Raw genomic sequence first — 15,598 nt, 5'->3', positions numbered from 1 at the left:
GAGGCACAAGAAGCAACTAAAAAGATGTCCATCAGATATTACCCTAAAAGCAAAGTATTATATTGTATCTGGAGATGTATATTCCTTGGAATCAAAGTAAATGTGGTATGGCAGTACCACCTAGATAGGTATCTGCCAAATAATAAACCTAGGTATAAAATATAACATATGGTGCTTCACCAATTCTTTAAAATCCTTGTTGAGAAAATCAAAAGGTATATGGCAGTAAAGCCATACGGTGTCTGTCTACAATGGAAACACTAACTTCATATGTGCAAAGTTCTGCAACAGTTCATAACAAATGCATTCAGGGCCGGGTAGAATAAACATAAAAAAGCGTATAAGCCATAAAACACTCTGTGATTGTATGCTGTGTCAACCATATCAGTCATCTCTAGTTAATAACTCAACAAGTAGTGAATGAAGGATAACGATAACACCCTGTCATATTTCTGTCCTGTTCGGCTTTAAAGAACAACTCCAGAAAAAATGTTTATTACCCCTTGCAGTGGGGCTACTCCCGCAATGGTTAACTGCTCATTTTCGTCTAGGGTCTAAAATGAGAAGGTTATACTCATCTGATCCTCCGAGCCAGCTTGTTGTTAGACCAGTCCTTTCAGCGACTCTCCCCCTCAGCTGCAGTGGTCTAAGGTCCCATAAATCATCACATTCTATACATAGTGTATAGGACGTGTGGATGCCAAGGGACATACTTTCGCTGCAGTGTAGGGTTGGCTGGAGGGAGCAAAGTGACAGTCAGCCAGCTCCAAGGTTCAGGTGAGTATAACTTTTTCATTGTAGTCCATTGACTGAAATGTGCAGTTAACCCTGGCAATGTGTGGGTAGTGCCACTGCAAGGGTTAATAGAATTTGTTCCTGGAGTTGATCTTTAAAATTTAGGCAGTATTAGAGTTTTTCTCTAGCAAAAAGCTTCTTTTTTTTTGGTTAGGTTAAGGAAGGGTTGGAGCCTCTATCAGGTTTTGATTGTTGCCCTCTATCACCCTCTATTTGTCCTGATGACCATTTCTCTCAAAACAGGTTTACTTGCAAAGTACTTTACTAAGCAAAGAAAAACAGAACTGTTTACTTTCAATGAAAAAAAAACAGTTTGATGTCAAGATTGTGTGATTAGAGAAGAAGGTATCTTGCTGCTATAGAAACAAAAACACATGGTATGGTGCTGGGATTTCTTAAACAGAATTGTCTGCTGGCTCAAACTTTTATGGAAAACTATCTGTATTCCTTCCAAATGCTACATCCAATGCCAAAAGTAGAAATCACAAAAAATTACTTTTACTTTACACATTCATAGCTGAATTCTGTGTTTTGCTTAAAGGTGTCCTTTAACTTACCCATATAGTGAGTATTCAGTCCATTTATGTATTTAAGAACTTTCCATTCTTCTCTCGTTCACTGATAAATGACACAACCTGAAACATAAGATGCAGTAAAGAGGAAAAAATACCAGAGAAAGAAATACATTCCCACTAGCAAGGTATAAAACTCCCCAGACCTTGTTTTTTCATGAAGTATATAAATCTAGCCACAAGCGTTGTTCGTTTCCATGTTTTATGTACATTTATATGGCATATACAAAAGAAGACGGCGTAGATCAATCTGCCTATTGGATTTGTCCAGCCAGGCGTTTGATGTTACATGAGCGTAAGCGATTGCAGAGGTTGTTAATTGCCCATTGTGCTGATCAGCTCTGTAACTCAATTGATTTACCAGGGATCAATGGGCTGATTTACTGTCTTACTAACTCCCAGTCTGGACACCTCATCAATAGATGGTTACTTAGGGATGATCAGCGCATTAAGTGAAGAACAGATGCTAAACATCACCTCTCTATACCTGCTCAGTGGCTTAAACTTTGCAACCTATTTTTTTCTGATGCTAGTCCTAAACTGTAAGATATATCTCTGCCATAATGATTTTTTATTAAATCCCTGACAATATTCTGGTAAGGGGTATTCTTCCACTGACCACCAATGTAAAGGGGCCTTTCTCCCCCTGCCTACCAATGTAAGGGACCCTTCTTCCTTTGACCAGCAAAGTAAGGGTCCTTCTTCCTCTTACCACCAATATAAGGGGCCCTTCTTCCATTGACCAGCGATGTTAGGGGCACTTTTTCAATTACCCAGCAATGTAAAGGGCCCTTCTTCCACTAACTAGGTTCTGTCCCTGACCATCAATGTAAGGAACCCTTCTCTTATTGACCAGCAAAGTAAGGGGCCCTTCTTCCATTGACCACCAATGTAAGGTGTCCTTCTTCCACTGACTACCAATGTAAGGGGTCCTTCTTCCATTGACCAGCAATGTAAGGGACCCTTCTTCCATTAACTAGCAATGTAAGGGGCCCATCTTCCATTGACCACCAATGTAAGGGTGCACTTCTCCAGGGACTACAAATGCTAGGGTGCACTAAACTAACCAGCAAACAACAATGACAGGTTTCACAATAAGGAGGTTAATTCCATTGTTTAGAAGTATTTATTAATATATATACAACTTACTGATCACATTAACATTGTATTTGTTAAGTTTTATGCGGGGGTTCTTTGAGACCTGAAATTACTTCAAAGGTTCCTCCAGGGTAAAACAATTAAGAAAGGCTGATTTACAACTTGCACAAAAGTGTTACCAAAGCCAAGGGCAGTGCCACGGTGGGTCGCTATGTATGATAATATAACCAGAGGATACTGTTAGTAAAAATAGAATGTCAATATAACCAGTAGATCTAGGGAGGCAGATGAACCTTTATGGAATTAATGCCTTTTTTTGTAAAAGTCAAACATATCCACACCGCCTACTGCCACCCTAGTGTCTATATTAGTCTTTTAATGTGATAGGAAGCCTTACTAGCCAATACGTTGGCTTGGGAGGAATAAGGCCGCAGGGGTTTGCATATAAGTTTAACTGCCTATATCTCTGGAACCTTTAATTGTTTATTGTACAGTTTACATTGAAGATAACCTCTGCGGATGGATTTTTTTCTATCAATTTGAAATATAGAATCATAACACATTTACTTTAAAGTAAAACTAAACTCAGTTAAATCTTAAAAATACATTCAAATACCCAAACTATTAACAACAAATTTAGCTTATTTGTGCATTACAGCTGTAATCATCTCTGAATTTGTTCTGACAATGTCCTTCTGGAGGGTGGCTACTTTTGTTCCCCACGGTCCCTGGGTGTGTTGTAAAGTAGCCACCTCTCCAAGACCATTCTTGTGATTGACTACAATCTCATGTTTAGTTTACTCATTTGTATTCAGATTGTAGCCCATCATGGGAGCAAGATTGGATGGGTAGCTACTTTACAACACACACAGGGACCATGGGGAACAAAAGCAGTCACCCTCCAGAAGGAAGGACAGTGTCAGCACCAACTCAGAGATGATTTGAGTATCTACACCTGAGTGATACACAAATAAGATACATTTTTGTTAATAGTTGATTGCATTTTCAAGATTTAACACCTGAGTTTAGTGTCACTTTAAATGAGGTTGAAACTTTCTTATGGCATTGCTTCAATGAATGACCTATAGAAACCACCCTCTTTGCCCTCTTTTAAATTGATTTGCAGAAGGGTCAGTTGACTGCTCCTAATTTGCTGATTATAGGTTGGATATGCATGAGTAGCTTAAGATATAGTAAATGAGGGTACAGCAATGGAATGATTCTCTCGGTTGTGCACAGTGAATTAAAAACTGAGTCAAAATGGAAATTAATTTTGCAGCAGTCTTGGCCAGGAAATTGTCTAAAATACTTCCTTATACACAGGGGTCAGGTGATTCTTACTTGTTACTCTTTACATAATAATGGGTGTCATGATGGGGCGCCCATTGTTCATACCTACAGCCTTGGAGTGTTCTCTAAGAGGTGGAGCGCAAAAGAGAGATCCATAAATATTACCTTTGTGCTATTCTGCACTAACTGAACTCAGGAAGTAACACACATCGACATAGATGATGCAGCTCTTGTCCTTCTAGAAGGCCTCCCCTAGTTGGGGTAGAAACTAAAGCCAAGGCTAATGTATGACATTTAAAAACAAGGGGCAGAAGCATTTTAGCAATATTTTGACCCAGTACAGAACAACCTGCCATTGTATGTGGTAAATTCTGAATTCAACCTCAAGAAAAAATGGCAGTGGTGGGCAATGATCTGTTTTTTTTGTTTTATTTCCACAAATTATTCTGTTTGCTTTCCATTTATTACTAGAAAATAAGAATGGTGATTTCAGATACACAAGGCTATAAAGCTGTTATCTTTGAAAACAGTTTTTACAACATAAAAAAACCAAAGTACATTTAATTAGACTATTGTGATCACTGGGAAATGTTAAAGACTTGCTTGTTGTTATAGCTGAAGATAATTTAAAGTAGGACATATATAACATTGAATATATACATAGCAGAAAAGTCACTTTATCGCCATTGCATGCCTGTTTTAATAAAATCTTCACTTGTATATTTGTCATACCCACTCTTCAACTCTTTTCTTGCCTGGAACTTAATTTCACTTCAGAATCATTTAGCGGGTCTTTTCTGCCCGTGCGTGCCCGCTAGGGGGCGCGCGCGAGCAGAAAAAAATTGCCGTCTGGAGACGGCAACCCGCAGATGCTGCAGTGCCGTCCGTCCGTTTTTTTACTACGGGCGGACGGCAAGAGGTTAAGCAATAACTTACCATACTGTTCTTTTCCTATTTTAATTGCATTGAATCTGTCACTCTTGTCTCTAACATATTTTCCATTTTTCTCTTTTGCTTTATATACAGGTCAAATGGTTTACTAGAAAGTTAAACATTACTACGGTATATTATATTAGAGAGGGACATTTTTAAATGTAAGATGTATTTACTTTCTGCTTAATAATTCTGCATTGTGTATGTATTATAAGGGTAGAAGATCTGTCAGGTTTTACTGCTGTCCAATGCTTCTTTAGAGAGATTTCACCTCACTTCCTATTCTAAGCACAACATTTTATCAGGCTGGAAGTGAGGGAAAATCTGCAACAGGGAAACAGACAACAATAAAAAAAACTGACAGGAGTTGCAGCATTCCCCAACTTTAAAAAATGTATTTAAATGTATGTATACGTGTTGCTGTTAGAGAGATGTAGATGTATGTATACGTGTTGCTGTTAGAGAGATGTAAATGCATGTAAATGTATGCATATGTGTTGCTGTTAGAGAGATGTAAATGTATGTATACGTGTTGCTGTTAGAGAGATGTAAATGTATGTATATGTGTTGCTGTTAGAGAGATGTAAATGTATGTAAATGTATGTATATGGATTGCTGTTAAGTAGGCTATACACTGTGCAAAAGTTGACCAGTACTTGATGAACCGGCCGAAATTTGCACAGTGGATGCCCCTATTGGCACTTTTCCACCAAGAATCCCTCGATCAGCTGATCAAAACAGTAGGTTGGAAAATCTTGGGCCAAATGTAGCTTGCAGCCAATCAGCTACAAGCTTCGTTTGGGTATCCTAACAGTGGCCGCTGGCTGCTGTCAGAATACAATAGAAGGAAGGGGGATTCCTCCATCCATGCTCAAAAGCGTAGATGGAGGAATCTGTTATATTTTCTTCATTCAGCTCAAAGGTTAAACAAAGAAAATATAACCATGTATACCTAGCTTTAGAGAGATTTTCCCTTGTTTCCTGTCCTGGGGTAACCTATATTAATAAAGAAATTAAGATTAAGATAAACTCCAGACAAGCTGCTAAATATACAATAGAAATACATATATGTGAACTTTTTATCTTCTAAAATATTATTATTTCCATTCAGTCAGTCTTGTAATCTAGGCTCCCCTGCCAGATAGCTTAGTTGGGTTAGAAACCATATTTTTCTCCATTGAAGTTAAGCACTACAGCTTGGTCGCAAACACATCTAAGCCAGGAATTGGTCAATGAAGGAGCAACAACTCACCAAACCTGAGCAGATTCGCTCATCCCTACTAATAGCTGTTTGGGTGTTGTGTAGTTTAATTAGCATCCTTACTGGATAACTACTGCAGGAAAATCATCTAAGGGATAAGCCATATGGAGATTTTATTTTCAGTGATTTTCTATGGAGCCTGAGCTTTTAAGCAAACCATTGGCTTGCACAAGCACTGCAGAAGCAGCAAGCACTGTTCTGCACAGGAAGCACAGAATGTATATGTTAAAAGCACATATAGTTGAACCCAATTTATTAGCAGTTTCTAATATATCATTATAAATACAATAATGGGAATTCATCATAAGGGAGCAGACAGAATCTGGAACAGTTGCTTATAGTAACCATGCAGCTTCTATTTTAAGTTTATTCAGTTAAGCTTTGAACATAAAATGTACTGTCCAGTTTCTGTCTGCTCCAGTTTTGATAAATACCCCTCAATGCTCTTTATACGTTTGAATGGTAAAATGTCTACAGATGTACTTTAGAAGAACAAAGTGTTTCTATTAAACAGGTGAAAATATACCAATATGACAAACACCAAATCTAGTCTATGTTCTCCTCAGACTAGAAAAACCTAATGTGAATAAATCCCCAGGACCAGATAACTTGCACCCACGGGTACTTAAAGAGCTAAGTATGATAATAGCTAGGCCATTGTTCTTAATCTTTAAGGACTCCATACTGACTGGGGAGATACCAGCTAATTGGCGTAAAGCAACTGTTGTACCAATATTTAAAAAATGTTTGAGAAGCGTATCTAGGAAATATACACCAGTCAGCTTATATCGATAGTATGCAAGTTATTTGAGGGTATGATGAATGGGCATGATATCATAAGTGACAACTAACATAGCTTCAGGAAAGACCGTTCGTGTCAAACCAACCTATTCGCGTTCTATGAAGAGGGGAGTGGCAAACTAGACAGAGAAAAGCCAGTGGATGTAGTGTACCTTAATTTTGCAAAAGCATTTGTTACAGTACCTCATAAATGTTTAATTTACAAATTTCAATCTTTGAGCATTGAGGAAATGGTGTGTACTTGGATGGAGAACTGGCTAAGTGAACATGTCCAGAGAGTATGAATAAATGGCTCATTTTTCAAGTGGTCCTCAGTTGACAGTGGCATGCCACAGGGTTCTATCTTGCAGTTATTGCTGTTCAACCTGTTTATCAATGATATTGGGACTGCTATTAATAGCAATATTTCAGAATAGGGGGATGGCCATCTATATGGCAAATGAGGTTTAATATTGAGAAGTGTAAGGTTATGCATTTTTGAGTTAAAATACGAAAGTGAGCTACTCATTAATGGATGTTCCACTGGGGGAATCAGAGGTGAAAATAGATTTGGGAGTCCTAGTGGACTGTCACCTTAGTAACAGCATGCAAAGCCATGCAGCAGCAAATAAGGGGAACAGGGTACTATCACATATAAAAAATGGAATGTACTGTAAAGACAAATCCATAATTCTGCCCCTGTACAAAACACTGGTCTGGCTACATCTTAAGTATGTGGTTCAGTTTTGGTCAACAATCCACAGAAAGGATGTCCATGAGCTGGAGAGAGTCCAGAGGAGGGTGACAAAGCTAATAAAGGGGTTAGAGGACCTAAACTATAAGGCAAGACTGCAAGCATTACACTAATTCACTCTGGAGAAGAGGAGACTGAGAGGGAACATAATTTTAATGTACAAATGGTTTAATGGTGATGGGATAATCAGTAATAAACTGTTTACTGGCTGTTAAGTCATGAATACAAGAGGCCACACCCTGAAACTGGCAGAGAAAAGGTTTAATCTCAAACAGCGAAGGGGATTCTTTACTGTGAGAGCTTTAAAATTGTGGAACTCCCTTCCGCAGACAGTGGTATCAGCTGAGAGTATGGAATTATTCAAAAACTATCTAGATACTTTTCTCAGCGCACAAGATATACAGGAGTACAGGTAATCTTAGTAACACACGGACACACACACACACACCCCAAAGGTTGAACTAGATGGACTCATGTCTTTATTCAAACCTAACAACTATGTAACTATGTACTTCAGCATGTCTATATTTCACAAAATAACCAGTTTATGTTATTTATGTGTTTACTTTATCATTTTTCTATGCTATTCTTTTCTGCTATACTTTGTAGTTATGTTTGCCTTCACAAACTAATATCACTTACAGTGGGCTATTTGAAGTGGTGCACTATGTAGACCAAAGGGTTAGCATAACCAAGGCATAGACTACCAGCAAGGTAAGATATATTCGGAAAAAGAATGTATCTAAGACATAGGCAACACAGAGCCACTCATTAGCCTGCTCTTCTGGCTTGTTCAGCTGTTTCCGCATGGATTCAATCTCCTTCATGATCCTGTTCAATTCCACATGGTTAGTATGTTTACATGCCTCTTGTTCAAGCACATTACAGCCATACGTTCTTCTGTTGCAGCAGTTGGAGAGGCTGTCTGTGTACAGAAGAATAATGGGGTAGCCCAAAGTTATAAAGTAGTTCTATTCAGAATTATGAAGACATGCATGGTAATGAATGCACGTTCCTATGTATGAACTGACACAGTTAGCTAGTGGAATATTTCGTTGCTGGCAGTTCCAAGGCTTAGGATAGCAGAGAATTGGTGCCTTTGGTGACAGTTGTTGGCATGCATGCTCCATTTGCAAGTGACCATATATTTTTAAGACCTCTGAAGTGGAAACAAAGACAAGTTTCCCACAATAGGCCGTCTCTAGTTAAAACATTTTTTTGTGGAAATAGTCAATGCGTCTTTACATTTTTATGGCTGTCCCTAACCCCACTGGAGGGTTTCACCTAATTTCCTGTCCCTGTGACAGCATTACAAAATATTGAAGTCACCAGGAAAGAATACAAAGACAATAATAATATGACAAGAAGTAAGGGGAAATCTTCCAAATGGAGTTCATAGAATGCAGTTAAAACTTAACAGAGTTTCTAACACCTTCCTACTCTGTCGAAACCTAAAAACATTTGGCTGGAGTTGGACTTTAACCAGTTGACATCCGCGGTGTTAAACCCCCTTCCCATCCAGGCCATTTTTCAGTATTCAGTGCTGCGGTACTTTGACTGACATTTATTCCGTCATGCAGCGCTGTACTGAAATGAATGTTATACCCTGTTTTGGGGACAAATAGAGCTTTCTTTTGGTGGTATTTATTCACCACAGGGGTTTTTATTTTTTACTATATTAAGGAAAAATTACCGAAATTAAAAAAAAAAACAGTTTCCCCTATATTGAATGATAAAACATTTATTATTACCCAATTTTTTGGTAAAATATAAAAGACGGGGTCACGTCGGGTAAAAGACACCAAGCCTTAAAATTGCGTGCGCGAAACCCCAAAAAACGATAATACCCAAAATTGGCCATAGGCGACGCTTTAAAAGCTGTTACCGCTCATCAGTTTAGTGTTATCAGTGATTGATGGCCCTAAAATGATTGCTCTCACTGCGACGTTCGCGGCGATATGTAACATGTGTAGTGCAATTGTAATTTTTGCGCACTGGGGCAAAATTTACGTTTATAGGTGAGTAAACGTGTGGGTGGGGGAGTTTAACATTTTGGGGGTTTTTTTTTCACTTTTTTTATATGTGACTTTTATTTAATTTTACTTTTTTATTTGTTTCGTAGACGGCAACCCACCAATGCTGCAGTGCCGTCCGTCCGTTTTTTTACAACGGGCGGACGGCAAGTGGTTAAAACAATAAAGGTAAAAATAATCTACAGACACTGCAAATGAGTCATGGCTGATCAAAGTATAAAAAACACTGAGTTAGGGGATACTGTGAGTTTCTAGGTATCATATCTACCAAGAAATTTCAGTATTCTTACACTTATAAATAAAGCAGGTAAAGTAATCTTAATCTTATGAAGGGCCCGTGTTGCCCGACTTTAGTCTTGTGTTAATGGCAACATTCTCAGACACCTTCAGAATTAATTCTATTCCATTCAATTAACACAACTAAAACACCGGGATAGGGATAATTATTTTCAAAAAAGTGACAGTTACTTCCATTCGAGTCCAATGAGATTTGAAAATTGCAGTCACATGGCTGAAAATAAAGATATTTATCCTTGTGTAAAGCTTTATGAATTGAACCTTTTGGCAGGTACATGTGAACTGCAGTTGACTGCCTTATGACCTGCATTTGGCCTACTTTAAGCAGGTTTTGCAGTCCTACAGAACCGTATGGGATTGCAATTTCTTTTTGAAGCAAAAAATTCACCCTAATGGATGACATGTTCTGGGTTACAGCACTTTAAAAAATGCCTTTTTTTAAATTAAAGAAAGTTTTTACCTTTTTCTTATACGTTTTGCTGATCTCCTCCAGCTTGTGTGCAGTCACTTCCTTTCTGCCTGCATGCACACCATGCTCTAAATAATGAAGGTGACAACAACAGGGGCATCCCGAGAACGGGTGATGACCCGCCGTGACATCATCGCGCATGTGCGGTCATCTAGTTGACGTCTGCCAGCGGCCATCCTAGTAATGGACGCTGGCAGAGAGAGGAGGGGATCTTCACCCGGTGGGATGAGGTATGCCGCTCGGTCCAAGACCAAGTGTTAGACTTTTTACAGGGGGTGACACCAAAATGTCTGTCAGTCATTTTGGTGTCACACCTCCAATGGTGTCACCCGGGTGCCACACCCCCTTTGTGACGCCACTGGACAACAATGGAATATGTCTATGCAATATATCTCAGGAAGACAACACGGGAGAGAGACATTGGCAGACAGAGACAGAGCATTGTTGTCCTATAATAGTAAGAGCCCGAACAAAGACCTTAATAGCAGGATTTTAATAAATGCTGCAGATCTTAATAAATGCTGCAGATCTAAAAAGATTGAAAACAACTTTTTAAATTACAATAACATATGATTATATATTCATTTTAGGCAAGTTGATTACCTATCAAACCCTCCATTGTGTAGGCCCAGAAATTGCTGCTGGGCACTGCGATCTTGGATGAGAGCAGCCCCAGCAGACTCAGAGCTGTCACTCAAGTGACACCTTTAATATTCCACTAAGCTACTTTTGCAGATGTTACATAAAAGGTTATGTAGGGAGGTAAGGAGAGAGGCAGTAATATGACACGGCAAGAAGTGGAGAGGACTATGCAAGGAGGGAGGGGACTGTTCTAGGGAATTAACTCTTCTGGAAGTAGTCAAATTTGCTAACAAGTTCAGAGGCCCATTAAAAAGAATGAATGGAAAGAACAAAAAGCTGCAAGTAAGCATTTAAAATAATTTCTGTGCTTTTACCTGCCATTTTTTTTAGGTTGGTGATAGGGATTCTTTAAGCTTTAAACCAAGTTTAGATTTACTTTAACACCTGCATTTTGATTTTTTTCACACACTAAAAAAAGTATTATTAAATAACTGTTAAAATCATGAGTGAAATTGATTAATAATGCTTAAAACTTGTATACCTCTGATGAATTAAGTGGCATTATCATCTGAGATAATATTTGAAATATTGCTCTTTTAGCATGCACTATGTGATACCAATAATGCATAAAACCCTAAGTATTTGAGATACTTCACTAAGACACTTCAAGATAAAATATTTTTTCACTGTAATGTTATTTTACGTTTTTGGGAAAGTTTATAAAGTTAAACTTAACCTTTGTAATATTTTTTTCAGCATTTCTATAAAACCTTTCATTTTAAAAATAAATGTAAAAATAAAGGTACACGCCTGATACTCAGCTGGTTGTTGTTTTCAGTTAGTCTTTTTTGGAGCCTGTAAGAAGCAGTTGTCCTGGTTGGAACTCTATGTCTGCCAGCTTCAAATGGTACATGTGAAATATTCACATGCTATATTTCATATGTATCATATTAGAAAGTATAACCACAGATGTTACGGTGAGGTAGGTCAACAGGAAACACCCCCCACTAAACCAGACATTTTTTGTTTTAGAGAAGCGCCTAAGGCAATCCGTATCCCTCACACTAAGGAGGAGTGCTGAGCATATATGCAAGATGCAGCCCCACAGCAGTCAAGGGAACTGGAACATCTAGAGAGAAACAAAGAGAGGGGCGCCTTTCCTAGTGCAGAAAGTTTATTCAATATCATAAAAATCGTACAGACAGGTACTCACAATGAGGGTGTAAAAACGAGCAGCAGGACAGTAAAAACCGGAACAGAGCAAGGGTCCGTGTGGAGCGTCCTGTATGAGGCTCACTGTGGTGTCAACGCGTTTCCGGAAACATAGAATAAACATTCTGCACTAGGAAAGGCACCCCTCTCTTTGTTTCTCTTTACCCCCCACTAAACCAGTGCAAAGTATGGCAGGGGTTTCTTAAAACAGAATTATCTACATAACTCATTCTATTGCAAATCTTTAAAGTAAGGGGATTACGCCTCATTTTAGGAAACTAGGCAGAGCTATGCACATCATTCTTTCTGCCCCTTGCTCAGCTGTACAGTATATCCAGGTCCACTAGTTCACAGCAGGGACGGCCTAATATTAGAGATTTTTTTCCCCCAAAACTACTACAACTGTTTAAGGCTTGTTGGCCATAATCAGTGCAGTGTGTTGAAACTATGACATCTTTGGAGCAAGGTTTGGGGGCCCAATTATTATTATTATTATTAGCATTATTATTAATATTATTCAGGGTTTTTATATTATATTATTATAGTTCATTTTATGAATAGGTCTGCTGATGTACTTAAGTTTGGAGATGAAAAGAATAGGAAGCAATGTGAATATGGTAAAGGCCTTATGCAACACTAAGATGTGTTTAGCTCAAACTCAGAAAATGCCAACATGTGCTCCTCCAAATGCTAATGACACAAATTCTCCTGAATGGCTTGTTGATAGGGTGGTAAGGCAGAGGGGAAAGGAGGAGATCTGTGTAGCAGGATGGAGGGTGGCTTGTTAATGTTAACAAAGCTTTTGACATTAAACAGTAAGATAATCAGCAGGAGCCTGGGAATATCCTCCTTGTTATCTTATGCCTGTTTCTTACCGATAGTTATTTTCTCTGTCTTGCCAGATGATTCCCTTTTAATGTGACATGATGCAGAAATCCTGTCTTTTATTAGGAGAGCATGGGCCATCTTTTCCAATGCCATTTTTCTCAACCAATCTGGAACTAGTGGGCAGAGACTCTTCTTATGTAATATTCCAACTATGAAGATACTTTCTGTCAGACTTAGCATTAGCATCAACATACACAGCGAAAAGTAGATGCCTACGACAAAATGATAGGACAACTGTGTTAGGCTTCATTTAAAAATAAACTTTTTAACAACCTGTGATTTCGTTTTTTTTTTTTTACTTGGTTAGAAAAATACACACCATGTATATAGAAAATGGATCAAAATCTTTCTGGAATCTAGGAGAAGGTGGGCACTATTGCATGACACCATATGGCATTGAGAGCAAAAGTATAGATGCTATGGGGACATAAGAACAAAAGTGACTTGACCACTGCACACCATTATTATTATAATATATCCCACATTTCTGTTTTATTTTGTATATGCTGTCCTAAAGATCTGACCTTACCTATCAGCGGAGCCCCAATTTCTGGTAATGTATCTGACACCATTACAAGGAAGACAGAATAACCCAGTAGCAGGGTGATTTTGAAGGATATTCTCTCGCCACTCTCAGGTGGTATGTTGAATCCAATTGTGTCCAAGATCATGAGAAGGGCACTGGGAAGAATAATATTCACAGTATAGAACAGTGGTTTTCTTTTCAGGATAATCTGTTGAAAGATAATTGCAAATATTTTAGTTTTTGTGATTTCATATCACAAATGTTTTCTAAAACTCAGAAATGTAGCATTGAATAGGGCAGGCTAGGTGGAATAAGTAGTGTGTTAGCAAAATCCACTACCACATTGTATAGTGTGTAACTATAATGAATGCTAGAGCACCATGCATGTTAGTACATTGCTGTTCCATTCATTTTGAATGATACCCTAGTCTAATACATATCCAGAACACAGCTGCATTTCAGTGCAGTGCAGCACGGTACAATGTATACTATGCATACTTTTACCAGCTCCCCGGAGATCCATCGAACAGAACTACTGGCAAATATAAAGACCATAATTGAATCCAATAATGTATTATTAAAATTCATTAAATGTATTACGTTTAAATAGTATACCTTTTATTTACAGCTCAGCCAATAAAGTGTTCTCATAGCTGTCTTTATCCCATTTGGGTTTTTTTCTCATGTATTCTGCCAGATCGCCAGAACAGGAAATTTGGAAAAATTCTTCAAACATAGACAGCATTACAAACCGGTCAGAGGATCTATCCCCTTGCCTACTCTACTCAAACTAATAAAAACAAAAAAAGTGGCAAGAATTCTAACCAATCGCCACCACATTCATCTCAACCCTTTACATTCAATTCAGTTGATTTAATTTTTTTCTTTAAGAAAAATATCCAAGATAGCAACTTTAACTGTATTCAATGAATAGACACTGCATTTGCAATTACATTACTGATATAGCTGCTTTCATAATGTGGAAGAGAATAGATTGAACTTACATAGAATGTTATCTCTCCAAATTTGCTGTCCTCGTCAATTACTTCTCTGTATTTCCGTAACACATTGAGGATATCCCACTCTCCTTTAGTCATACATGGATTTGAAATCGTATTATGGTCATGTGGTAATTTTGCAAAAGATATATTTATATCCTGACCTGAAAGATATTTTAAAATTATTATTTTGCAGTGTACTAAGTTGGTCGCTGGAAACAAATTAACATAGTGGAGCTGATGTACAAAATGATGATGTTATTAACACAATTTCAAATGCACCATAATCGCTCAAAATGGACCAGATAGCTTATACTCATTCTATAAATTTCAGCTTACTTACTTCTAATCCATTCGTTTAAGAGACTCGTATTATCTATTGACTTGATACTGATGGAATGAAACAAGGCAAAGGTGGTGCTTATATTAAAAGGTCTTCACACACTTTCTACAGATCTGTACGTTTATTCTCTATTGTAGGAAATATGTTTTATGGTTTGATAAAGAAACACATACAGTATAAGAGTAACTGCTAGAAAACATTATCATGAGCGGTGGCCAGCATGGATTTCTTAGAATTCAAAGTTGTCAAACAAATCTACCGTACTTTCTTTTTAATTAGGAAGTGGGCAACAACTGATGGCTAATCTGTAAGTTAAGATCTAAAGGCAAAGAAAGTTTAGTTTGTAAATGGATAGAATCAGGGCTGGGCAGAAACTATAAGGTCTAAAAACTGCTAACACTTATAGTAACTGCAGTTCAGTGGTTGTATGGAACTTAGAAGTCCAAGACAGTGAAAAATGCTACATGGCAGTTTAACGCAAACTTACTTGTGTGTAGCCAACTGCTGAATGATATGGAACAATTTATAACGTCAAAAGGAAAATAGTAAATATCTAGGTTGCAGAATGTGGTAACACGTATGGGATTGTTGTTGGTTATCCTACCATGGTGACTTACATACACGTAAGGGACATCTGGAGACTCTTTAGGGCCCACACTGCAAATATAGAATAATTAGAAATATTAGTGAATTAGGCATGATTCATGAAATGTATACAGAGATACAATGGTGGCATACATAGGAGTCTAGCATGAAATCAATGGGGG

The 15,598-nt window shown here is 38.0% G+C and overlaps 1 protein-coding gene across 1 annotated transcript in view; it reads right to left on the bottom strand.

The window, feature by feature from the left end:
• Nucleotides 1–10,491: 10,491 nt before the first annotated feature.
• The window catches only part of LOC108798236 (5-hydroxytryptamine receptor 3A-like), a gene marked incomplete at its 3' end in the record, with an annotated part of 14,683 nt that continues 9,576 nt past the window's right edge, over nucleotides 10,492–15,598 (bottom strand). Inside the window, exons 4-8 of the mRNA XM_018569968.1 lie at nucleotides 15,319–15,488; nucleotides 14,495–14,652; nucleotides 13,494–13,698; nucleotides 13,062–13,176; nucleotides 10,492–10,540 (exon numbers count right to left, since the gene is read on the bottom strand). Of these exons, the coding sequence (XP_018425470.1) occupies nucleotides 10,492–10,540; nucleotides 13,062–13,176; nucleotides 13,494–13,698; nucleotides 14,495–14,652; nucleotides 15,319–15,488 (697 nt within the window). The remainder of the gene's footprint in view (nucleotides 10,541–13,061; nucleotides 13,177–13,493; nucleotides 13,699–14,494; nucleotides 14,653–15,318; nucleotides 15,489–15,598) is intronic.

The sequence above is a fragment of the Nanorana parkeri genome, unplaced genomic scaffold, assembly GCF_000935625.1.
Source record: "Nanorana parkeri isolate BGI_ZX_2015 unplaced genomic scaffold, ASM93562v1 scaffold1434, whole genome shotgun sequence".
Lineage (NCBI taxonomy): Eukaryota > Metazoa > Chordata > Amphibia > Anura > Dicroglossidae > Nanorana > Nanorana parkeri.
Note: the sequence above shows the minus strand (reverse complement) of the source record. Positions and strands in the feature narration are given on the sequence as shown.